Below are 27,502 nucleotides of genomic sequence, written 5' to 3' on the forward strand. Positions count from 1 at the left end.
GGGTGAGAGTGGCTAGTTTGCCAACTCAATATGCCTACCATTTTGGGGATTCGTCTGATTGGAAAGCTGGGAACACAGCTATATAAGATGGAATTTACTCCTTTCCTGATGTCGGGGTAAGTAGATAAATTACTCCCTTAAGGACTGATTCCGGGTTTAAACAATGTGGCGCCACACTCTCTCTTAGCCCGAAAGGGGCTTGGTCATAGTTGGACTATGACTTATTGTTCATTAGAGAGATCAGTGGTACTTAAGAAGTATAGGGGAAAAATGGTAATTTTGGTCTAGTTGTATTTACGAGCAATGTGTGAAGGGTCATCACACTGTTGATTGGTTATATCCAATGGACACAGAAATATATCTATAGTACGAAGAGTGCAACTGTTGGTCTTTAGTGGAGTGATCAACAGTTAATGGATGTTGAATAATTTAATTAAAAGAGTTTAATTAATTATCCAAGTAACATTGGAGCTTCAATCTACAAGTCCATAAGATTCTCTTTGTAGCTCAATAGGGATAATTGAAAATCAATTTTAGATTAATTTGAATTGTTCAAATTAATTGAGGAATTAATTATATATGATATAATTAATTTAAATTAGTTATATGTGATATAATTAATATAATGTATTTGATACACTATAATATAAAGTTTATTTTGAGAGGAATTAAATATTTGAATATGATTCAAATACTAATTATATGGATGAGATTCATATAATTATTTTTTTAATATGAATTTGATTTATATTAAATGTCATAAATGATTAAGAGAATTCAAACTATAGGTTATATTGCATTTGATACAATATAAATACTATAGGTTATATGTTGTATTAGAAATAACATATAGTATAATATATATTATATAATAAAGTGGTTATTATGTAATTATATATTTTTAATTAAATTAAAATAGTTTTAATTTAATTTAAATTTAATAAAAGAGAGGAGTTATAACTCCCTCTCCTGATTTTCTCTCTAATAATGTACGTGAGAATGGGAGATTACAGGAGATCTTATTCTTCCTCTTGCGTCTAACGTAGAGAAGGTTTCCTGATTACTCTCTTGGTTTTTAATCTCCCAAGAATCTTTCTCACAAAACACATAAAAACTCCTCTTCTATCCCTCTCCCAAAAATCAACAGAGAAGCTCACAACTTTCTCTATAATTCTCACCCCTAAGGAGAATACAGGAGGTTCATTTGTGGTGGTATCCACGTTGAGACTTATTTCTGTATGAAATGTTCGTGATCGGAAGGAGGAGGTTCGAGAGTATTCGATTCTTCAAGGGTAAGTGTGACTAACCCTAATTCCTTCACTGTTTATTTATAAAGCATGCTGTGAAATCTCTGTGATATGCATAATTTAGTTCATTGTATTCTAATTCTTTGTGAAATTGAAATTGGGACACGATCCACGCTTCTGCATCAAACCGCACAGTCCTTCAAATTGGTATCAAAGCGGAGATTTTTGGTTCCCAATTTTTTTATTTTCTAGAATTAAGATTTAGTCTATGGTGGGTTGCATTACTGTACTGTGTTTAGGTTGATGAATGATGGTTTGCAATTATGGATGTTTTCGGGATTGGTCCTTAGAATTTACTACTTTAAATTTACAATTTGGTTTGTAAGGGCTCGATGTTTTGGGCATTAATTTTTCAATCGAGTCTGTAAATTTATTGTCCGTGTCGATTGTGACTTTTTTTTGACATTTTTCTGGAGAAAACGAGACCCAAATTGGAGCAAAAATGAAGGAGTTTACGTCTACATAGTAGAGTTGCGACGTTATGCCATAGCATTGTGACACTGCGATGCGGCAGGCAGAGATGATTTTCCGTAATGTCGCAGCACTTGGGCACAACATTGCGACTGAGATTCGCAAGCAGTTCGTGAAGTCTGACGGTTCAGCGATCGATTTGCGGGTGGTTCGAGTTTTGGGCGGTCTGGTTCATGCAGTTCAAGGTTCGATTCACCTGTTTTGAACCAGTTCAGCTATTATTTGAAGTAACAGTTAGTTTTTTCATTAATTAAATTAATAAAAAGGTTATATTATTTTAATTAATTGTTTAGGAGTCCAATCTCGGTCTATATATTGTTCTTTAAATTATGTATTTGATGTATGATTTATTTTTATATAATATATGTCATAATGTATGCCATGGAAAATCCCACCATAGGTTATGCATTTAATCACGCATCATGAATATTATAAATGTTATAATATAGTTGCATGATTTAATTTTATAGCATGCTCATACTGTTAGGTTTTATGTCCTAAATCTTGTGGTTTGTAAACAATAGAACTTATTCTGAAAATTCAATAAGTTGTTATTAAATATATTGTTTTTAAAAATCTAATAAACCTAAAGTCCCTTGACTATTACATGAATTCTTGAACTTTATGTGGAGACATACAAATGGATCAGGTTCGAGTAAATAGTCAAAATGATCTATAATATATGATTAAGGTTGGGTGCCTTATTCTGGTAACACTATTGGATGCGGCCTACTCTGTAGTTATTACAAAGAGTTGTAAAGTATTACAAATGAAGTGATCCTAATTTGTTCATGTTAGGATATGAGGAGTGGGGGCGACCTGTGCAAATGAGTTTTGTACAAGATCGAACTATGAAATCAGTCACTCTTACTTTATAAGGCTGTTTATTTTTTAAGACTGACTATTTCAAAGCGATGACCTAGGTAACTTGACCTTAATCCTAAGCTAACTATGAACTCCTGTTTGTTTGGAATTATCCTTTGATCTGCAAATGGTGAGAGTAGACCAATGTCTCTGCTCAATAAGTCTCCCATTTTGGGGATAAGACCAGATGAATAGCTGGGGACATAAGGTGCAAGATGAAACCCACTCCTACTCGATTAGGGTTAGTAGAGAGGTTGTTCCCTTTAAGTGTTGATTCTGGGTCTTGAACAAGAGGCCTCACCCTCTCATTGGCCCGAGAGGGATTCGATTTGTTGATTGGATCACAAATCAATTGTTCATTAGGGGATTAGTGGGACTTAAGGAACCAGAAGTAATTTTAGGGGTAAAATAGAGATTCGACCCAACCGTTATTACGAACAAACTGTGAAGGGTTAACTTATTAATCATGGTTATATCGAGTGGACATAATATATCTACAGTGAGAGGAGTTCAACTATGGGCTTTAGTGGAATCATCCATTAGTTAACAAATGAGGGTTAGTTCGTCTAATGATTTTAGCCGATTAATCTCAAATCGTTGGAGCCCATAATTTGTAGGTTCGCGAGTTCCCCTACTAGCTCATAAACGAATTAACTCTAGAGTAGCATGAGAAGTTAATTTGAAATGTTCAAATTAAGAATTAAATGAAATTGGAGAAATATGATTTAAATATTTGAAGATGGAATTGTGTAAAAATTAATTTAATATTTGATATTAAATTAATTAGAATTATTTAAATTGTTTAAATAATTATCTATTAATTTTATTAAGAAAAGTAATTTATGAAATTAACTTTGTAAAATTAATAATATTTTCAATTTTATTAAGTGAATTGATTTATGAAATCAATATTTTGATAAATTGAAAAAGAAGAAAAAACACAAAAATGGAAAATAGGCTTTTTCCATTACTTCTTCAAGTTACTCACTAACAACCAACCATCTTCAAGTCTTCATTAACTCCAAGCATGAGCTGCATCTCATGTAACTAATCTCTTTGCATGATCATCTGCAATATATTAAAGAGATTAGAGTGTTATTTAAGCAATGCAATCGAAAGATTTTCTCTGAAAAATTCGTGTGAAGAAACTGTTCTTCTGCTGGGTTGCTGCTGTGAGTTTGTCTCCTCTTCCCTTAATTTAGGCTTATTTTAAGTCCCACAACTCAGTCTAGAGCACCAAGAGGATAGTGGGGAAGATCTTTGGGTGGTCTACAACAAGATTTAGAGGAGATTTGCAGCTGGATTCAAGCTTTGAGTAAGTTCTACAAAGGTATGTCATGAAATCCATTTATTTCTGTTGAAGCATGCTTTCATTTTTGCCAAAATTAATGAATTAGAATGCTTATGGATCCTGGTCACTTCTGCTGCATGATGGTATGTTCCAACACATACATATAATATAATTATTATAATATATGTTTGCATGCATTAATGACATATGCATCATTTTATTATAATTGTTATAAAATATAATTAGAATGTATGGATGAATGTCATTATGGATTTCATTACTTTACTATATAAGTGTTATGTATGTTAAGTAATTAGGGTTGGCAAAAAAACCCGACGGGTGGGGATTCCCTCTCGCTCATCTCTCCCCTCTCGCTCATCCCTCCCCTCCGTTGTCTGCCACGAAGAATCCCCACGGGAAAATGGGGAATGGGGCCCCACGGGGACCACGTTTCCTCGACAGGGATGGGGGACAATTTCCCCCCACGGGGCCAGGGACGGGGGACGTCCCCCCACCCCGGCCCGGCCCCATTGCCAACCCTATAAGTAATGAAATGGAAATTGCATGAAGCATGTCATTACTTTGGGTAACTCTATAATTGTTATAATTTTTTCTAAGTATGATATCAAATGCAATGTATGGTTTTAATTTGTTTCATTTATTTTATAATCGTTATAATTAAATGAAATTAGAAATTAAAATCAATAATAAAGAATTGTATGCAAACTTAGGTCAAAATCATTTTTTTTTTTAAAAAAGTTTAAATATGATTGACATAGACTTAAGTTCACAATATTTCTAATATGATTAGAAATTAGTTTAATTTTTTTAATCAGTTTAATAGGATTAAATTGGTTTTAATAAAATATTAAATTGTAGCAAATGTATCTATAAATAACCTTTGTCTAAGGCTAGTTCTACCTAGGCTAGGTTATTTAAGCTGACAAAAACGGAACACCCTTACCTAGAAACTGACCTGGAAGGTGAATTAGATAGATTTGCTACAAGCATGCAATTGTTGATTAAAGTTTGTTAAAATGTTTAATGAACATTAATTAAAATTGCTTACTATCTAAAGTAAGTGTTACTATTGGACAAACTTAAGCAATCACTTAGTAAAATAATTAGCCGTATTTTTCATAAGTTAAATAAACCTTAAGCTTTTTTTTTTTTTTTTTTTTTTTTTTTAAATACTCAATGTGAGGAAAAAACAGTATATGATATGTCAATCTTCCACTCACGTTTCTCCTTTAATATTCATATCGTGAGACTCATGCTTGGCCTCGAGGCACCCTGGGAGCGTCCCCCTTCAAATGGTGTTTGCATGGGTCAATATCAAGGTGAATGGAGATAATATTTATGGTAAGTGAGAGAGGGATGTGTGTCAACATATCATACGGTCTCCTTCATTAGTTTTCACCGTGAGATCTTCTTGCACGACCTTGAGGTGCCTTCGGAGCGTCCCCCTTCAGATGGTTTGTGCATTAGGTCAATATCAAGGCGAACTCCAGAAATGGATATGATCGCTTTAGTTTTTGTCCCAATTGGTTTTTCCATTTGGTTGGCTCATCGGAGCGGAACTTTAGGGTCTAAAATGAAGGGTCACATTTATAAGAAATTGTTAAGCTAGTTAATGATTTCTTGACCAAATTAATGATAACTAATTGTTATAGGAATTAAGAGTTATTCTAGTGTAATAATTGGTTAAGAGTGTCTCAGTTCAATGAAAGGACAATTAACTACCCTTTGGTGGCTTTTGTCCTAAATCCCTAAAGCATTATTGAAAAAATTAGATGTTAAATGAGGTTCATTCAATTTTTGCTAAAATTGATTGGATGTTATAAAGTTATGCTAAAATCTAATGTAGATCAATTTCTTCTTTTTTAGCTAAATGTCAAATTGTATTTTTCCGTCATCTGCCCTCTAATTGTTTAACCGCATTTAATTATACAACTTGGAAAGATTCGATTAAAACATTTTTCGTGGTTAACAACCTCAACATGGTCTTGACTAAGGATTGTCCTCGAGTCTCAACCTCTGATACAACACGAAATGTTCGTGATACATACAAAATGTGGATGAAGGCCAATGATAAGGCTCGAGTTTACATTTTGGCAAGCATATCAGATGCCTTAGGCAAAAGATTTGAGAGCATGGTCACTACACATCATATCATGCAATCAATGCAAGATTTGTTTAAGCTAAGGTTCTCACAATTCAAGCAAAGTGGGGTTGATGACGACAAAATTAGTAATGCCAGCTCCTTAAATAAACTCCAGTCCATATTGAATGTCAAGGGACAAATAGAGAAAGCAAATGTTGCCAAATCTAGTGAAGCTAATAAAAGAGATTGGTGCACTGAGATGAAACTTGGAGTTTATGATATAGGTTTAGGAGTTGATCCCACTATTCTCCAGAAAAGGAATAACTCCAATGAAAATAAATCTGATTTGTTTGTCTTGGAGATGTGCTTAGTAGAGAATGATAATTCTGTCTGGACAATTGATTCACGAGCTACTAATCACGCATGTTCTTCCTATTAGGGATTTAGTTCATGGAGACAATTGGTAGTTGGAGACATGGCTCTTAAAGTCAGTACTGGTGAGGCCGTTTCAACTGTTGCCATAGGCAGGCTTAAGTTATTTTTGGACAAGAAACGATATATGTTATTAGATGACATGTATGTAGTTCTCAATATCAAAAGGAACTTAATTTATATTTCTTGTCTGATTGAACAAAAGTATTCCCTATCATTCTCTGAAAATAAAGTGTTTATTTTTAAGAATGGAATGGAGCTAGGCTTTGATTCAATGGAAAATAACTTATATGTACTAAGACTATTAGTTACAAAAATCGTCCTAAATACTGAAATGTTCAATACAACAACAATTACTAAAAGACCGAGGATTTCTCCTAAAGAAAATGCTCACCTTTGGCATCTAAGGTTAGGTCACATTAATCTCAATAGGATTGAGAGATTGGTGAAAAGTGGACTTCTAAATAGTTTAGAAGAAAAGTCTTTACCTGTATATGTGTCATTTCTTGAAGGCAAAATGACAAAACGACCTTTTACTGTAAAAGGTTGTAGAGCCAAAGAGACCTTGGAGCTTATACATTTAGATCTTTGTGGTTTGATGAATGTAAAATCAAAAGAAGGGTATGCATATTTCATCTCTTTCATAGATGATTATTCTAGATTGGGTATCTATACCTAATGCAACACAAGTCTGGAGCACTTGAAAAGTTCAAGGAGTACAAGACTGAGGTTGAAAACTTGTTAGGTAAAAAGATAAAAACACTATGATCTAATCGTGGTGTAGAGTATATGGAATTAAGATTCCAGAACTATATGATAGAACATAGAATTACATCCCAACTCTCGGCCCCTAGTACACCTCAACAAAATGGTATATCGAAAAGGAGAAATAGAATGTTGTTGGACATGGTTCGGTCTATGATGAGTTATGCTCAACTTCCTGACTCATTTTGGGGATATGCAGTAGAGATTGCTATTTATATCTTGAACAACATTCTCTTAAAAAGTGTTTCTGAAACACCTTTTGAGTTATGGAGTGGTCATAAAAGTAGTTTTTGCCACTTCAGAATTTGGGGATGTCCAACCCATGTGCTAATGCTAAACCTCAAAAAGTTAGAACTATTGAGGTTGGTGCCTTAAAAAATCTTGTAGGGTTCTGTAGTTTGTAATTGTATTGTACAAACATTTTATATATTTAATAAAATATGAGATGTTTTATTTAACATTTAGTAGCATTAAACCCATAAACCAACATCCAAGGTTATCTTCTATAGCTTAAACATGTATGTAGAGACATACAAGTGAATCATGTTTAAGTGATAACCTAAATGATTTATAGTAGATGGATAAGACTGGATAGCTTATCCTAGTGCCACTACGAGTATGACCCACTTTGTAAATGTTACAATTGTTGTATAGTGCTACAAATGATTTGATCCTAATCATTCATGTAGAGACATGTGAACGGGGATATTCTATTCAAAGGAGTTTGTATAAGATCGGACCACGAAATGACTAATCTCATTATATAACGTCGTTCATAATTGAGGCTTACATTTCATCGGGATGACATAGGTGACATGACCTAAATCTTGAGTGAGTTGTGAACTCTTACCTATGAAGGTGGTTCTTTGATTTGTATGGGTGAGAGTGGTCAGATCCCCGACTCAACAAACCTACCATTTTGGGGATTCGTTTGATTGGGGAGCTAGGAACACAACTACACAATATGGAATTCACTCCTTCCCCAAGATAGGAGAAAGTAGATAAATTGCTCCCTTAAAGACTGATTCCAGGGTTTGAACAATGTGGCGCTACACATTTTTCTGGCCTGAGAGAAGTCTAGTCATAGTTGGACTATGATTTTTTGTTTATTAGAGAGATCAGTGGTACTTAAAGAGTTAGATGTAACCATAGGGGGAAAACGGTAATTTTGGCCTCGTTCTACTTACGAGCAATTTGTGGAGGGTCATTGCGTTGTTGATTGATTATTTCCAATGGACACAAAAATATATCTGTAGTGCGAAGAGTGCAACTGTCGGTCCTTAGTGGAGTGTTGACAATCAATGGATATTGAGTAAATTAATTATTCAAGTACCGTTGAAGCTTTAAGCTACAGGTCCATGAGGTCCCTTCTGTAACTCTATAGGGTATTTATGAGAATCAATTTTGGATTAATTTGAATTGTTTAAATTAATCGAGGAAATTAATTATATGTGATATAATTAATTTAATTTAATTATATATGATATAATTACTATAAGGTATTTGATACATTATAATATAAAGTTTATTTGAGAGAAAATAAATATTTGAATATGATTTAAATATTAATTACGTGAATTGGATTCATATAATTAAATTTAATATAAATGAGATTTATATTAAATATCGCTCTTGAGAGAATTAAACTATAAGTTATATTGTATTATATACAGTATTAAACTATAGGTTATATGTTATATTTGATATAACATATAGTTTAATATATATTATATGATAAAATGGTTATCATATAAATATATATTAAAGTTTCTATTAAAATTAATTTGTTTTATTAATTTTAATTTTTTTTAAAAAATAAAAATAAAAATATTTTTAGGGAGTTTAACTCCCTCCCCCTTTTTCTCTCTACAACGTGCAAGAGTGGGGGAAATCAGTTGAGTTGATTCATTCATCTTAGTTTTCCTCGTTTTGTTTGGTTTGACAGAGACAAAACATAATAGAATTTTTTGAGAAAGAAAAAAAAATCCCATCATCCTCCTCCTCCCTTCCCTCTCAAACTCCCTCTTCCAAAATAGCCAAAGCCCATACCCTCTTGGATTCTCATCCAGAGAATACAGAGGTCTCTTTTGTGGTGGTGACCATTTGAAAGAGGGATTATTTCTTGAAGATCGGTTTTCAAAGGTAAGGGTTTCTAAACCCATTTTTCCTTGGGTAATTGAAATTGGTAGAATTTTTAGGAATAATAACCAAGTGTATAACATCATTTAAAAAAATTGCAAATATAGACAAGTCTATCAGCGATAGACTTCTATCGTTGATAGACTCTTACCAGTGATGTGGTCTATCACTGATAGACTCCTACCAATAATATGGTCTATCACTGATATATTATTTAAATTTGTCCATAGTTGCAATTTTTTTTTTACATTATGCTATATCTACTAATACTTTAGGTCTAATGTCTATATTTGCAACTGTCCCTTTTCCCTTTCTATATATGTTTTTAGAGCATGTTGTATTTTAATTAAATGCTAATTTTTTCTGTATGTTTGCTGTAAAATTTATATTCTGTAAAATTGGGATTTGGGTCCAATCCTCGTTTCCGCTCAAGGATATTCAATGGTTCCTTCAATTGGTATTAGAGCGCGGTTTTTTGCCTAAAATTTTCCAAAATTTCGGAATGTTTTTATGGTTTAGTGGTAGGATATAGTATTCTTTATTCATGTGATGAATACTGTGATGTTAAATGTTTGCAATTATAGATGTTTTCAGGATTGGACATTTAGTTTATCGCTTTCAATTTACCTTTAAATTTTTTAGGGCCCTTGTTTTGGGCATATTTGAATGTGATCAAGTTTGTATTTTAAGTTTTGAGTCGCTCGTGCTATTCCAGGTCAAAATCTAGAGAAAACGAGGCATAAATTGGAAGCGTTTCGAAGGAGTTCGACACTGTACAGTGGACAACTATATAGTAGTGTCGCGACGTTGCGATGCGACGGATGAAAGTCATCTCCGTAGCGTCATGACACTAGGACACGGCGTCGCGACACTCTGAGATGGAGAAGACGCGTGTTCCAGCTCTGGTTGGTGCGCGGTTCGTGGTTTTCTGGTCCGGTTCAGTTCGTAGGTTATTCGGTTCGAGTTGTTTAGGTTCTTCTAGACCGATTCATGGTTGGTACGAGCGGTTCGCGTGGTTTAAGGCTCGATTCATCTGTTTCGAATCGGATGATTTTTTTGTTTTTGTAATAGTTAGATTTATTTATTTGTTTTAATTAATTGTCTTTAAATTATGCATGTGATGTATGATTTATATTTATTATTATATGCCATAATGTATGCGATATAGTAAAAGTCCCACCATAGGTTATGCATTTAATTTCATACATCATTTATATTATAAATGTTATAATATATATATAGTTGCATGATTTAATTTTTAAAGCGTGCTCATGCATCATATAGTATAAATATTATAATATATGTACGCATGCATTAATAACATATACATGCATCATTTATATTGTAAGAGCTATAATATATAGTATGGATGTATGTATAATTGAACGATATTGAATATTCCATTACCTTATTATATACATGTTATATATGTTAGTAGTGAAATGAAACTGCATGAAGCATAACACTACTTTAGGGTAATTTATAATTGTTATAATATTACCTAAGTATGGTTTCACATGTAATATATGGTTTTAATTAATTTCATTTTTTTTTTAATAAAAGTTATAATTAAATGAAATTAGAATTAAAATCAATAATTTAGAATTGTATGCAAACCTTAGGTTAAAATCATCTTTTAAAATAGTTTTAAAATATGATTCATATAGATCTAAGATCACTTTTCTAATGAGATTAGAAATTTAAATTTAATCTTTTAATTGGTTTAATAGGATTAAATTGATTCTTAATTAAAATATTAAATTTGTAACAAATGTATCTATAAGGGATCTTTTGTCTAAGGTTAGTTCTGGAGTATTTAAGTTGACTGAAACATAACATCCCTACTTTGGAGCTTACCTAGAAAGATGAATTAGATAGATTTGTTACAAGCATGCGATGTTTGATTAAAGTTGATTAAAATGTTTAATAAACATTAATCAAAGTTGTTTTACTATCCAAAGTAAGTGTTACTTTTGGATGAATTTAAACAAACACTTCGTTAAAATAAGTAGTTGGATTTTCCTAAGTTAATTAACCCTAGGTAAAACACTCAGTGGGAGAAAAATGGGGTATATGATACTTCATTTTTCATCTTCACGTTTCTACCTTTTCACACCGTGAGATCTATACTCGACCTCGAGGCACCTTAGGTATTTGACTTCTTTGAAATGTTCAGCTCAATAGTCAAACCCTCGACCATTCATATTGTTCTTAGCATTGTTGTTACTAAAGGGTGGTGTTTTCGTCAACTGGACTTTAATAACACATTTTTGAATGGGAAGCTCAGTGAGGATATCTTCATGCAACAACCACCAAGGTATGTTAATTCTAACTATCCTTATTATGTCTGCAAGTTAGATAAAGCCATCTATGACTTAAAACAGGTGCCTAAGACCATGAGCAATACTCTGTGTGCAGCTCTGTTGGGATGGAGATTCACAAATTCAAAAGTAGATATGTCCTGAATTATATTTCATTCAGCCAACTATATTATTCTGCTTCTAGTCTATGTAGACGATGTTATGTCACAGGCAATGACTCTACCCTCATATCTCGACTTATTCAGACACTTCATATTCAGTTTGTGCTAAAAGACCTCGAAACCTCGAAATACTTCCTTGGCATACAAGTTCACTATCTAAACTTAGGGTTTCTTTTAAATCAGTCCAAGTATGTTGAAGTGCTTAATCGCGTGATATGATATCGACTTGGTTATGCCTGATATCTTGTTGTCTGTCAAACATCCTCAACAAGGTGGCCTATCACGTTACGAGGGATTCACCTTCAAATTCCTTGCCTCCCTCATCTTCTTTTTAATGATCGTCGCCTTCAAGATCCTCTTGTTGACCCTCACCATCAACATGCCCATGGAAGGCTACAATCAATGCCCTATGCAAAATAGATTTAGGAGGAGCAATTTCCTCTTCCAGACCTATCTCTACCCCAAAGTGGGGGAAAACAAGCATACGGGCCAAATACCTCAATCCTAAGCTTTCCTTGCTCCCTGCGGATCGACCCAGTTTTGCCATTAATACCATCCATCATTAGTAGTAGTTCGTATAGATCCGTATTTTCAATGTATTTGATTGCAACATTCAATCCTATCAGGGATATTCTGGGAGAATACTTTAGAGCTTGAGGGTGAGAGCCAAGGAGCTTCAGGTGCAATCTTGCGATTGAGACAAGGTTAGATCGCCTGAATAGTCATTCCTTCCTTTCTCTTTTGTTTAAATTTTATGAATTTTCATGTTCCAATCTGTGGTTATTTGTATTGTGACCATGACTAGCCCATTTGTTTTATTTCTAGGGTTCTGTCGTAAATTATGGTTTGTTGTCATTTCTATAGATTGATTTATATGTCACTTATGTTCTAGTATGCTTGTTCTTAATGCGATTTATATGTCGTAAATTATGGTTTGTTGTCATTTCTATTATTAATGATGAAGAGTAATGTTTAATTGTAAAGAGATTTGGTGATGGAAACTGAGATCTGGAAGTGAATTTTATTCAGAAACTAAACTTTACAAATGAGTACAACAAGCTATTTATAGATCGAGTCTAGCCGGCTAACTAAACTATTATCCTAACTGTTCTGTGAACAGAAAATAGAATACCAAGATTAATTTAAAGAATTAATACTAAATACAGAACCATAAAGAATCAAACATAAAGGTTCTTGGTAATAACTAATTACCAGTGACTAACCACCCTAACCACCCAAGAAACATTACAAGATCCGACAGCCCAAAGATACTACAAGATTTGCATCATTTGGATTATTAACATGGTGCGAAAAAAAAAAAAATGTTGAGAGCGAGAGAGGATACCTGGACATTAGGATTCTAGATCAACGTAATTGGTGTTGGTTACTCAATGGGATATGTTGATCCATTAAATGAAATCAGTACTCTAAGATGCTCTGACTGGATTTGCCTCATATGTTTCTAATTATTGTACATACTTGGAGATACCTCGAGTATTTCGATGGCTGAGGCAGATAGGATGAAGGGAAAGAAACTCTACTCTACCGAGGTGTAGAGAACCAAGGGTAGTTCTTGTTAAAAAATGGGGAAAAAAAAAAAGAAGTGTATGTATTGCACATAATTGTTCGATGGTAATCGGATTCATACCTCCATTGAGAGCCAGTTGATTACAAGATTGGTCGTAATTTATAAACGTGGCCCATCTCATTCCAATTAAAAACACCCGCAAACATAAGCGAGCGGGTACCATTTTCTTAAAGAGGTGTTTAATAAATGGATATGAATTATTGGGTTTGATGGATATTTATTACCCATGTTTATTAAGCCCATAAAGAAAACCTATAGGTTATTAAACCCATTTTTACCCACTCAAAACTCCCTTTTTTTTTATCCCTCAAAACTAACCCTAAAAATCAATATATTTTCATTTCTTTCTCTCTTCCCCCATCTTTGCCGTTTGGATCCAGATTTTTTTTTTTAATCGTCAAACCTATGGGTTATTAAAACCCATTTTTTACCCGCTCAAAACTCCCTTTTTTATCCCTCAAAACTAACCTTAAAAATCAATATATTTTCATTTCTTTCTCTCTTCCCTCATTTTTGCCGTTTGGATCCCCAAATATACTATCCATATTATATAAAAATAAACTGTATGATATGTGAAATAATAAAATTAAGTTAGCAAGATTCAATATATATACATACAATATACCAATTAGTAATTGGGATAATTACCTTCAATATATATACATACATTCAATATATATACATACAATATATAATATACCAATTAATTGAGTAGTTATGAAATTTTTTTTGGTATGTTTTATCGATTGAAGAGAATTATAATTATTACAGTTTTTGAAAAGAATATATGAAAAATAATATATTATGTTCTACAAATTAAAAAAAAAATTGAAATTGTCCAATTTATGTCATAAATGATTTGAGAAAATACATGTATATTTGAAAATTAATCACCAATAACAAAGCATAAAACTAAAAAACAAAAGAATGAAATAAAAAAACAAACAGAAAAAAATAAAACTAATCTCATTCACAAAAAAAAAACTGCATCAGATCCTCCAACTCAACACAACAAACACAGACAATAATTACCAACTTAACTCAACTCTGCAAACAAACACAGACAATTTAACTCTCAAGATAATAATTACTAACTCAACCCAACTCTCTACTTTTATCACATACCAAACACACTCTAAATTTTGAATCATTTATTAAATTTACGGGCAAGTAAATACACACTTATTCATTCAAAAGTATTTGTAGCAGTCTTAAAGGTTGTGTTTTCATAACTTGGATGAAACTGCAATGACATTGCCATGCATCAAACACGAATTTTCAAAGCCAGAATATGGCATAGAAGTTGATATACGATTTCACATTTTTTTCAATTTCATGTTGGCTCAAACTTTTCTTTATTTAACCTTCGATCAATTTCATGTATAAAAATGTTGATCCTCTACTTTCTTACAGAACAAGCATGCAATGGCAAAACCCACCATTCAACAGAACAATGAATAACAAGGAATTTACCTGAAGGCAAATATAAAAACGTTATATGGGCAATCGATTTTCTACATATAGATGTATGTAATTTTTATTTATTTATTTATTTATTTAATTGGAAAAAGATAGGTCTAAAGGGATAACTCTGATCTTCAAAGGTGGGCAAGAAAAACTTAAAGAGTCTACATGACTTGTTGAGAATTTAATATACATACAAAATGCATATTTGCAACCAATTAAAGACAAAAAGTCTGCTTGTAATTTTAAAGATCTGATGACTGAGAACTTCAGAAAAATATAATATAAAAGGGAATAAAGTGTAGTAGAAATAGAAACAGTAATTATTATCGGGATCGGGTGGGACGACAAACATGATTTCTCTTGCGAGCGTGGTCTTCATTGTGGTGCTGAGTCCGACATGCATATCCATACCAACAATTTTCCCTCTCGGTTGCATCTCCCGGCAGAAGCTACAACATTCCACACAAAAAGAACAATTATTTAGGCCGGCCTTAGCTATGATGAGATTGCATCTTATAAATTTTTTTCTGTTGGACAGAACTTTAAACGAACAGTAAATAGTCTGAAATTTTCAATTCATTCAAAGTTACCCTTTCACAGTTTATGCAGAAAGATGCAGTTCAACAACCATGCAGTTTATTAAAACTGTACTAGAGCATTAGCTTAGTCGTCCCCTCATTCTTAATTTTTATTGTCAAGGTGCAATTTGTAGATTCTCATGAAGTTTAAGGGCGGCTAAATTGTAGTTGTATACATTTCATTTATATAGTTTTAAGGAAAAATTGAAACAAACGTAGACGTTATTTCTTGTCTTCCATCCAACTTTTCAAGAGAGCCATCTCAAAAGGGATTTTGAAACAAGTTACAGCATATATTTGAAACCTCTAGTTTTTTTCCCCTGATGTTGTATTTTACTTGTAATCATTATGTTGAAGGACGATTAAAGAAGCCCTAGCCATGGTGCGTAGCCAATGCAGCCACCATCTTCCACCTCATTGATTTTTCTCTTCAAATTTTGGCTAATGTAGATTTATTCCCTTTTTAAAATCATTTAATCATTATGTAGTTTGGATACTGTTTTTTTTCTTACATTAATTATAATTTAATTTCTTCAGGAATGCCTATTCTAACTTGAGAACAACCGTCTTTAAGCTCGACTATATGAATTACATTCAGGAGAAGTGACTGTTAGTAAGTATTCAATCTTACAGACCACTGCCAACAATTAGACATTTTTATTTTTCTAACTAGTGAGAGGGAAATGAGAAAAATGGAAAGCGTGTATTTCATTCTAGAAAACTCCATATAAGTACATATCTTGAATCCAAAAATAGATTTCACAATGTTAGCAACTAATCCCACTAACTCCACAAGAATAGGAACTTAGACTTGACTACAATTAAAAATAACTTCAATTGTTTCCTATAAACTAGGAATTGACTAAACTAATTTGCAGTTTTGAGTTACTAACATTCTCCTCCTAACTCAAATACTGCAAACACCTAACTTGCTCCTAAGAGCTTGAAAACGACTCACACAAAATCCAAGTTTAGCAAGTGATTATCCATCTTGCTATACCATGCCCTAGGCTTTCTTCAACCCATAGAGAGCCTTCTTCAACAAATAAACCTTTTGCTCTTGTCCTGGTATGATGAATCCATCTGGTTACTCAACATAGATCACTTCTTCTAACACACACTCCATTTAGGAATGTTGACTTCACATCTAGCTGATACACCTTCTATCTATGCTGGGCTGACACAACCACTAGCAACCTGATTGTATCCATTCTTGCAACTGGTGCAAAAGTCTCCCAAAAATCAATTCCCCATACTTGTGCATACCCTTTTTGATGAAAACGCCCCAACCTCTTGTGCCATAACTTAGTGTCATTTACTTGACACTTGAAAGCTATCTACTCCTTTCTCGAGTGGATCCAACGAGAAGCTCTTGTGCTGCATTTTTATTTTGAACAACTCATTCCCATTGGAATCAGAAATGAGGCACTTTCCTTCTTCAAACAACACTTTGAATCCCTTCTCTACTAATTGACCAACGCTTAACAAGTTTTGATCAATTTCAGGGACAAACAACACTTCAGTAATCAACTTGGTTCCAGCACAGCTCTCTATTGACACTGTGTCCTTCCCCTTTACTTCTAGATACTCACCGTTTCCTACCTTCACCCTTGACTTGAATGACTTGTCAAGATCCTTGAACAACTCTTTGTCACTTGTCATGTGATTGGTACACCCACTATCAACCAACCAACCATCACATTGAGTGACTGATGAGAAACAAGTAGCTACAAAGAGTTGATCTTCTTCTTTTTGTACTACAATATGTGCTCCTCCTTGCTATTGAGTTTTTGCTTCCTTACAGAATCGTTCAATGTGCCCCAATAAATGACATCTTCTACACTTCACATTTGGCCTTCTCCAGCATCTGAAATGTGAATGATTCTGCTTCCCACAGTGCTTGCATGTACTACCAACATCCTTTGCAGCAAACTCTGAGCTACTGCTGCCACTTCCCCTCTCTCTTCCACCTTCTCCCTACTGCACTCTAGCTTTCAATGCCCCCTCAATGCTTCCTTCTTGTCTTATCAACCTCCTCTGCTCTTGTGCTTGCAAAGCACTAACCACTTCTATCACCTTGAGTTTTGAGAGGTCTTTAGTATTTTCTAAGGAAGCAATAGTTGTTTCATATCTCTCAGGTATTGAAACTAGAATCTTCTGAACCAATCTATTGTCAGATAAATTGGCTCCTAATGCTCTTGCCTTGTTAGCAATCCCAATCAACTTATTTGAGTACTCTTTAATGGACTCAGAATCCTTCATTTGCATTGTCTCGAATTCTCGCACCAAGTTCAACACTTTCATGCCTTTAATCCTCTCATCACCTTCATACTCACTTTTGAGGAACTCCCAGATCTCCTTTGTCGACTTCAAGGCCATAATTATGTTGAATATGGCGGGAGACACAGCTGCATATAAGCAAGCTCGAGCTTTTGCCTTCTTGGTGACCCTCTCCTTGTGAGTCTTGATCTAATGTATTGTTGGGTTATCAGGAAGTGGAGCAATCTCATAGTCTTGCTCAATTGCTTCTCAATAATCACAACCCTCCATGTAGGCTTGCATTCTGATAGCCCATGCCTGGTAGTTTTCACCATCAAACACAAATGGAGCCAATGAAGAAAGACTGTTTGATCCTAATTCCATCTCTAACAACTCTCACAGGTGTAACACTCAGTTTCTCTCGGAGATATTTCATTGATTCTCACTCACATATCCCTTAAGAATTGAGGGCTTTGATACCACTGTTGTTCTAACTAATGAGAGGGGAAATGAGAAAAATGGGAAGTGTGTATTTCATTCTAGAAAACTCCATATAAATACATATCTTGAATCTAAAAATAGATTCCACAATGTTAGCAACTAATCCCACTAACTCCACAAGAATAGGAACTTAGACTTGACTACAACTAAAAATAACTTCAACTATTTCCTATAAACTAGAAATTGACTCGACCAACTCAAAAACTAATTTGCAGTTTTGAGTTACTAACATTTTTCAAGGTTTTTGATGTGTGTGTTGAAAAATCTGCTTTGTTCAACAAGATAATTGAACATAAGAGAATATTGAGGTTCCTTCCAAGTAATGGGTTTGATGAAGTAAACGGAAAACGACTAGACAACGACTATAGCATACTGAAATAGAACTAGATCCCGTCCCATTATGAAATTTTTGGAGGGGAAGTATCTAAGAATCCAACACCAAGTTTGACTTTGATTCGATGTAGAATCCAACTTGAGATGTGTGTAGATTTATATTAACTAAAAACATTTTAATTTTTTAGATTAGTTTAATTTATCTTTTCAGTTATTTGCCAATCCAGAGATCTTCCTAATTGAGGATATCTCCTAGATGATAGCTAGAACTTTTGTAAGTAAATTCCAACTATATTATAATTACTTGCAACTAATTCTTATCTTGAATGAGAATTAGTGTATCAATTTCATCTCCGGAATGAAAAAAAATCGATCCACATATTGAAAAAAAACTACAAACCCAAGAAAATAAAGTTCCAATTTATAGAATATTAATATAAAGAGGAATTAAAAAACAAAATATTGCACGTAAGATTTGGAAAGGAATAACCACGGCAATTGAACTTTCCACATAAATGTACTCACATATTTTGGTGTTGAAATCCGAAACCAATACAGGAGAAATCCCACCAATTTTTCATAACACTCACTACATTGAGGAAAAAAACAATTCCAAGTCATCAGAACGTATTATATGGCACCAAAATAATAATAATAATAACAACAATAACAATAATAACAATAAGAAACAACAAAATGGATGCCAAAAAAGCTTTAAGCTGGACTTGTAGAAGACGAGATACATATTTGAAATGAAGATAATAATTTTTTCACCAGACTATAGCTTTATAAGCGTACGTATACATGGATACATAAGTCAATCACAGATGAAAGATGATGATGCGCATACGTTAAACCTCCCATAATTACAAAAGTATATTCCAGGAAGGGTAGAAAAGGAATTTCAACTTCAAATGATGATTAGAACAACAGATAGTGTTTGACAGTTATTGTATTTATTAAAAGTTCGAACAAGAAGCTATAACTCCTCCAGGGCCATTACATTAGTCTTTTCTTTAAACAAGTTCTATGTTCTGTAGAATGAGTGTAATTTCTTTTGGAAACCATTTTGTACTGTCGGGAGAGAAAATTGGCCCTCTCAAACTGGTCAATTAGCAATAGATTGTAATCTTTGTCTTCTCATTAATGGTAAATAAAAGAGATACTTATCACCATACTACAATTGACTTTTTGTATTCCAAGACATGATTTAAACAAAGAATCTAATTTTCATCATTTGGACCCAGTTACTGAGGAACCATTTTTAGAACATATTGGGGAAGCTTCTGATAATTTGTTTCAAAGGGATGAGGAAAACCAGTGTGTTTAAGATGCAAGGTTGATTGCTTCTCCTTTGTCTCCTCAAATACCATCCAAATTTCTTCAATTGTGGAAGTTTGTGGTCTTCAATTGTGTAAAGTGGGTTAAGGTCTTTTAGAATGCTCCTTTGAACATTGTTTCGGTTGCAGTCCTTTGGATTGACGCTAGATTTTCTAGGAATATCTGTGTTCAAGTATAGTCGAATGTTGTTGTATCTTTTGGATTCTTCATTCTCCAGTTTCATGTCCTCTTCTTTTGGTTGATTACATGGGCCTGCAGTTGTTTAGTGTGCATGCTCTCAAGCTTAGCTGGCGTTTAAGTTCTTCTTCTAAGACTTTGGTTTGAAAAAGTTCAGCGGTTTATACAGGATAACCCTTTTCCTTGGATTGCTTGCTTTGTTTCAGCTCGAGTTCAAGCCTGCTTACATTTGGTCTGGATTGTTTTTATTTCTCCTGCTTAGTCCTTTACTTTTCTTTGTATTTGTATTAGTTTGGTAATTTTGGTATTTTCGTTTGATTTCCTTGGAGTTTGGGCATCATTCTACAATGAAAACCTTCGTTTCCTTTTCAATAAAAAGGATTAAACAGGGAAAAAAAAAAAAAGGGAAGATTACTATGCCTTACAATCAAAAGGATGCAATTATATGGGATGCGATTTTTTATTGCCCCATATCAAATGGAAGCATTTACAAACCACTACAACACATGGGATGTGATCTGTATCCTCAAGCAGTGGAGACAAACTAGTCAATATAATACTTTCTAAGTGGAAAAAAAACATCGATTTCCTTGGATGAATTCAACAGGAAAAATAAGAACAAAATATGAAACAACTTACTTGCAAATATGCGTCTCTGCAGTTATCATCTCCGCATGGTTTAGAGGCATTCGTGTTCGATCTGATTTACAATTTAAGATTACTATATTAATACACTCATTTGAACTATAAAATAAATGAATAACAAACACACCAAAAAGTATACATATACATAAGGTGCCCTCTAACGATATATATTGATAATGGAGGAAAGTTTGCCCTAAGGCGATACAAAGATCCCAGCTTATCAAAGAGAGCTGGTAACCACTTCCCTCCTCACTTGCAACAGCAGTTCACAAAAAGCAACGTATAGCAACCTACATTCCCAGTGGACCCCTTCGTGCATATATTTTGTAATGTGAGACCAAAATATGGAAGAATCCACGTAATTTTATACCTTACAGGTTGATTGGGGCATGATAACTTGTAGAAATACAAGTTATTTTGGCTCTTAAATTGGAACAACTAAGATTTTTAATGATAAATTCTCCTCATTTTTAGAAGAAACACATGGAATTACTCAAACATTAGCAAACTCATGCAAAAGAATGTTTATTACTAAATATTGTGGCACTAACGCGTTATATTGCAAGATTTCAACAAGAAGCTAACGCATGAGTAAGAAGTGTCGCAGGCAAAAGTTCTAACGCATGGGTCATGCGTCGAAGGGAATTCAACGCAAAGAAGATTCATTGATGCAGGCTGTTTGTGTCAAATCACCACTTGCAAGTATAGGCACCTGCAGCAGGCGGCGTCTGAAAAGCTTCTGAGTGTCAGGCGGCTGACCAGGGTATAGACTTTAATACTGCGCATCACCAAGCTGGAGATTACCAACGCCTATAAATAGATGAAATCCCTCCGGAGTTCAAACATATATGTACAAGAAAATTTCAAGTTCTCACTCTCATAATTAACGTAGTCGTAGTTGTATATCTTTAGAAGCTGTGCTGTGGTGCCAAGAAGATCAGAAGGGAAGAGAACCATCATTACCGCCGGTCAAGGAGCGGAGGAAGCCGAGCTTGAGAAAGACACTTCCTCCGATTCTTATACAAGTGATTGTACACAACTAGAATTGAGCCAAAGAGATACAAGAGATTGTACTCTGCGACTAGACTCAGTTCCTTTCATCTCATTTATCGCTTTCATTTCATCTAATTATATATTGTTTTTGTAAAGACAATTTGCTTCTTTATAAATCCATATATTTGATCCATCACACTTTGCCATTGTTTATTTCTTGTTTATGTTGAATGCATCTATACTTTATGCAAAACTTCATTTCAAACACTTAAGCCAACTTGATCAATTAGTAAAAGCATCCTTAGCTTAGATTATTCGAAAGAGTAAATAAGCCAGCATCAAGTAGAACGCCTAGTACATCTAGAGATAGACTTACTGGTGTTTATTGCATTATGTGTTCGACGCATGCATCCTAGAGATAGGTTTTGTATGTTATTCGCATTGAGAAGTGTCGAATAAGAGTCTAACGCATAAACAAAGACAAGCAAGCCACCTCATCCACATCACATTCTGGTTCATGTACAATCATCTTAGATCGACGCATACCACTTATATTAAACTCCATTTTCGCATGATCCATCACTCACTACTCAACTCTTTTGTATCTTCTTGCACAGGCACAGCACCTTAGTGTAAATAACACGGAACCTAAATTGGATTTATACTTGGGTCTAATTTAGGAAAACTTGAACGTCAATAGGAGGAGTGTTGTGCGTTCTGTTGCACATCTCTAATGCACCAATGCGTTACAAATACATAAACGCATCAAAGCATCAACGCATCATTTATACTTAGAACTTATTTTTCCAATTTATTTTATACAATACACCCCCAGCTCGAATCACGATAGCAACGAACAGAGCACAAAAATAGTTATGGTCGAAAATAGTTGTATTGCCCTCAGGGCATATTTGTAATTTTTCCATCGACCTAGGGTTTCCTCTTGTCTATTTATTTGAGCAATCTCCTTGTATTTTGTATATCAATTCAATAATAAAAAATAAGTCTCCATCGTGGTTTTTTCCCCCTGGTTCTAGGGTTTTCCACATAAACCTTTTGTGTTCTTCTTCTTCGTCTATTATTTACATATCAGAGCAAGGCGACAAAACCCTAGCCGCCATTGATGAGACCCCTTCAATGACCAAACCCGAGATGACTGCCACTATTCAGGTGGCTGTCCAACAATACTTGGAGGTTGCCTTGCATCGTCTTCTTCAACAGATCAGCCGCGCAGCCGACCCTATTCTGCCACAGACCAGCACCTGACAGCACATCCCAGCCGTGACAGCCTAGCCGCTTGATCTGCCGCAAAGCGGCAATCCAGTTGCTTCAACCCAACCGTGGATCGTGCAGACAGCCGTGCCAACCCAGCCACGCCAGCTTGGCTACGGGCAATGGGCAATATATGGGTGTTTTTCCTAGTGAGATCCAAAGGCGATTTGCTCATCTTCAGCAATAGATTGCAGATTTTGGAACGGTACTTGGAACAACCCACAAAGTATTCAACCGAAGCTACCCACGAATCTACCGTTGTATTCTGAGAACCCGGTAAATTCTTCCCATACTTTAACTACTACAAATCTTTTGTCTAGAATCAATGGGAAATTCTGCAGGGTTCATTACTGAGAAAAGCTTATGGCCAAAACTTTGGTGTCAGTGCTATTGCACACTCAGGTACGGCTCAGTCCTTTGGTCTGATTAGTATAAATGGTAAAAATTCTGGATTGTGGACCCAGGAGCTACAGATCATCTAACTGGCTCATCTGATCACTTTATTCATACTATCAAGCGCTGGCAATGAAAGAGTCAGAATCGCATATGGGTCTTTTGCCCCTGTTGCTAGAAAAGGCATCTTCTCCGTTTGAGGATTTAGTGTTGCGTGATGTGCTGCATGTCCCAAAGATTTCGTATAACTTATTAATCTGTCAGTAAATTTACAAGAGATTTGAATTATCAAGCGGTTTTTTTTGCCCAACTCTGTTGTATTTCAGAATCTGTACTCAGGACGACGACTGGCACTGCCGACACGATAGGGGACTCTATTTCCTGACTGACGATACTTCCTCTAGGGATTGTTATAGGACAGTTTTCATTTCTTTAAACTTTTTCTACTTCTGAGAATGATTTTATGTTATGACATTACCGCCTTGGGCATCCAAATTTTTCAATACATGAAGTATTTGTTTCCGCATTTGTTTCGTAATATTAATATATCTTCCTTACATTGCGATGTGGTGTATCCGAGCCAAACAAAGTCATGTTCCCTTTCACTCTCAGCCCTATAAACCATCTGACCCTTTAACCTTGTCCACAGTGATGTCTGGTGCTCCTCCACCAACCCACCACTTCTACAGGTAAACGCTGTTTGTCACCTTTATTGACGACCACACTCAGCTCACTTGGGTATTCCTTCTGAATGATAAGTCTTAGGTGTCTTCTGTATTTCCAGCAATTCCTATGCTCCCGTAGAAACTCAATTTAACAACAAAAATCGCAATTCTGCGAAGTTGACAATGGCGTGATTTTTTAAACAATTCCTTACAGGATTTTCTTGCTTTTCTAAAAGAGATTGTCCACCAAAAACTTGTGGTGCCTATACTCCTCAGCAGAATGGAATGGTCGAGCGAAAAAATCGTCATTTGGTGGAAGTTGCTCGTTCCCTTATGTTGTCCACTCTCCTTCCTTCCTACCTTATGGGGGATGCCATTCTTACTGCCACCCACCTCATAAATCGCATGCCTTTTCGTGTTTTAGACTTTCACAATCCCCTTGATCGTTTCCAAGAAGTCCGTACCCTACCACCCGATTGATTCCCTAATGTGCCTCTCCGAGTGTTTGGATGTGTCGTCTTTGTTCATACTCCATGGTCCAAATCACACGAAGTTTTACCCTCGTGCTTAAAGGTGGTGTCTTTGTTGGGAATCCTCTCCACCAACGTGGGTATAAACGTTCCAATCCACCTTCTCGAAAATACTTCGTCTCCATGGATGTTACCTTTCTTGAGGATCAGCCTTTCTTTCCCATTAGCCATCTTCAGGGGGAGAGTCCTAGTGAAGAGACTAATTGGTCCACGTACAAAGTTCCCTTAGATTTGTCGCTAAACCAGATCATGTCGGTCCCATCCTCCCTACCAATCAAGTCCCATGGATAACATACTACAGGAAGAATCTCAGGAAGGAAACAATGCCACCTGTGGTTTCTCCGGCTCCAGTGCATGAGTCCGACCCAACTTCAGCTCCAGGTATGTGTATTTCTACTGGTGATATTGATAATTGTGTTGAGACTGACACTTGCAGAGTGGATAAGGATAGAGAAAGGGGTGACAGTGCTGAGGAAACCGAGGAAACTGTGGGAGATGGAGAGACTGCTGAAAATAACAGTGTTGAGGAAATAACTCAAGAGAATGAAAGCAATGCAAGGGAAAATGATTGTGTGGAAGGTCCTTCTAAAGAACGAGACTTGGAACAGACGACGGATTACTATGGGAAACTTGACAAAATGGACTGCCATGATGTTTCTCTCAATCTTCCGATTGCCCTGAGAAAAGACACTAGATCCTATACCAGGTACCCTATGCATAGTTATATGACATACAATAACTTATCTCTCGAGTTCAAGGCTCTTACTACCAGTCTAGATACAGTGATGGTTCCGAGTAGTATACATGTCGCAATGGAAACTCCTAAATGGAAGGCTACAGTGATGGAAGAAATGAGGGCTCTAGAGAAAAACGGGACTTAGGGTCAGGTTTTTCTTCCCGAAGGACACAAGACGGTTGGATGCAAATGGGTCTTTACCGTAGAGTACAAGTCTGATGGCACAATTGATAGGTACAAGGCTAGACGGGTCGCCAGAGGCTTTACTCAAACCTTTGGAATAAATTATTCTGAGATGTTCTCCCCTATGGCCAAGCTTAATACTGTTCGGGTGTTGTTGTCTATTGCAGTGAATAAAGATTGGCCCCTTCATCAATTAGATGTAAAAAATGTGTTTCTTAATGGAGAACTTGAAGAGGAAGTTTACATGAGCCCTTCCCTCGATTTCGAAAGCCAGTTTAAGCACCGGGTTTGTAGACTAAGGAAGTCGTTATATGGGCTGAAACAATCCCCGCGGGCGTGGTTTGACAGATTCACCACCTTTGTTAAAGCTCAGGGGTATAATCAAGGGCACTCGGACCACACGTTGTTCACAAAGAAGTCGGGTTCAAGGAAGATCGCGGTTCTTATTGTTTATGTCGATGATATTATGCTGTCTGGTGATGATAATGTTGAAATTATGAGACTTAAAGCAAGAATGGCCGAGGAATTTGAAATTAAAGACCTAAGAAAGTTGAGGTATTTCCTTGGGATGGAAGTGACTTGGTCAAAAGAAGGTATTTCAGTCTCTCAACGAAAGTACACTCTTGAACTTCTCAAGGAGACAGGAATGACTAGGTGTAAACCTGTGGACACCCCTGTAGAGTATAATGCAAAGCTTGGCAATACAGACAACGAAGTTCCCGTCAACAAAGAGAGATATCAGCGATTAGTTGGGAAGTTAATCTACTTATCCCACACTAGACCCAATATATCCTATGCAGTGAGTGTTGTCAGTCAGTTCATACAGACCCCCTACAAGGAACATATGACAGCTGTTGAACGCATTTTATGGTATCTGAAGGCAACTTCTGGTAAGGGCTTAATGTTCAGAAAGTCCAATAAACGTTGCATTGAAGCCTACACCGACTCTGACTGGGCAAGTTCTGCTGTTGATAGAAAGTCGATGTCTGGGTACTGCACATTTATCTAGGGCAACCTAGTCACTTGGAGAAGTAAGAAACAGGGGATTGTAGCCAGAAATAGTGTTGAAGCCGAGTACCGGGCCATGAGTTTAAGGATATGTGAAGAGATCTGGCTGAAGAAAGTGTTGACAGATCTTCATCAAGACAACGAACTTCCAATAAAATTGTTTTGCGACAATAAAGCAGCAATAAGTATGGTGAATAATCCAGTTCAGCATGATAGAACTAAACATGTTGAGATTGATAGACATTCATCAAGGAGAGACTAGACAATGGAAGCATATGCATCCCCTACATTCCTTCAAATCAGCAGGTTGCAGATGTCCTCACAAAAGGATTGTTGAGACAAGAGTTTTGACTATTGTATCAACAAGTTGGGTCTTATTGACATTTACGCCCCAACTGAGGGGGAGTGTCGAAAATAGTTGTATTACCCTAGGGGCATATTTGTAATTTTTCCATTGACCTAGGGTTCCCTCTTGTCTATTTATTTGAGCAGTCTTCTTGTATTTTGTGTATCAATTCAATAATAAAAAATAAGTCTATCGTGGTTTTTTCTCCCTGATTCAAGAATTTTCCACGTAAACCTTTTGTGTTCTTCTTCGTCTATTATTTTCATCAGTTATAATAGTATGTGGTTATTATAACCTTTGAGGTTTATAATAGTCAGTGGAGTTGAATACCCTACGTTTGAAATGCATGCTATTTTAGTCTAGGTTTAAATAGTTTGTGTTTGAGTTACAGACTATTTTAGTCTGCATTCAAAAAGCCTGTGTCTGGGATGCAGGTTATTTTAATGAGTTTAAAGTTGTTTTCTACTTTTTTTTTTTTTTTTGTATTGTACAATTACTAGTACCTTAAATATCATATTTTGTAAATTGAAATAAAAACATTAGTTCTACCAAATTTTAGAGGTGTGTTCAAGATACAAGGTTGAGAGTTTCTTCTTTGTCTCCATCTTAGATACCATCCGAGTTTTTTTCAA

At 35.2% G+C, this 27,502-nt stretch overlaps 1 protein-coding gene and 1 long non-coding RNA gene across 2 annotated transcripts in view; one reads left to right on the top strand and one right to left on the bottom strand.

Moving 5' to 3' along the window:
* Positions 1–11,622: 11,622 nt before the first annotated feature.
* LOC120077858 lies at positions 11,623–19,080 on the top strand. Its single transcript, XR_005481845.1, has 4 exons — positions 11,623–11,690; positions 11,792–12,559; positions 14,857–14,969; positions 16,026–19,080. It is a non-coding gene; the product is annotated as an uncharacterized LOC120077858 (long non-coding RNA).
* LOC120077855 (E3 ubiquitin-protein ligase CHFR) overlaps positions 14,971–27,502 on the bottom strand; it is a 60,047-nt gene continuing 47,515 nt past the window's right edge. Inside the window, exons 13-15 of the mRNA XM_039031935.1 lie at positions 20,739–20,799; positions 19,107–19,170; positions 14,971–15,359 (exon numbers count right to left, since the gene is read on the bottom strand). Coding sequence (XP_038887863.1) covers positions 15,234–15,359; positions 19,107–19,170; positions 20,739–20,799 — 251 coding nt within the window. The 3' untranslated portion in view covers positions 14,971–15,233. The remainder of the gene's footprint in view (positions 15,360–19,106; positions 19,171–20,738; positions 20,800–27,502) is intronic.

The sequence above is a fragment of the Benincasa hispida genome, chromosome 5, assembly GCF_009727055.1.
Source record: "Benincasa hispida cultivar B227 chromosome 5, ASM972705v1, whole genome shotgun sequence".
Taxonomy (NCBI): Eukaryota; Viridiplantae; Streptophyta; class Magnoliopsida; order Cucurbitales; family Cucurbitaceae; genus Benincasa; species Benincasa hispida.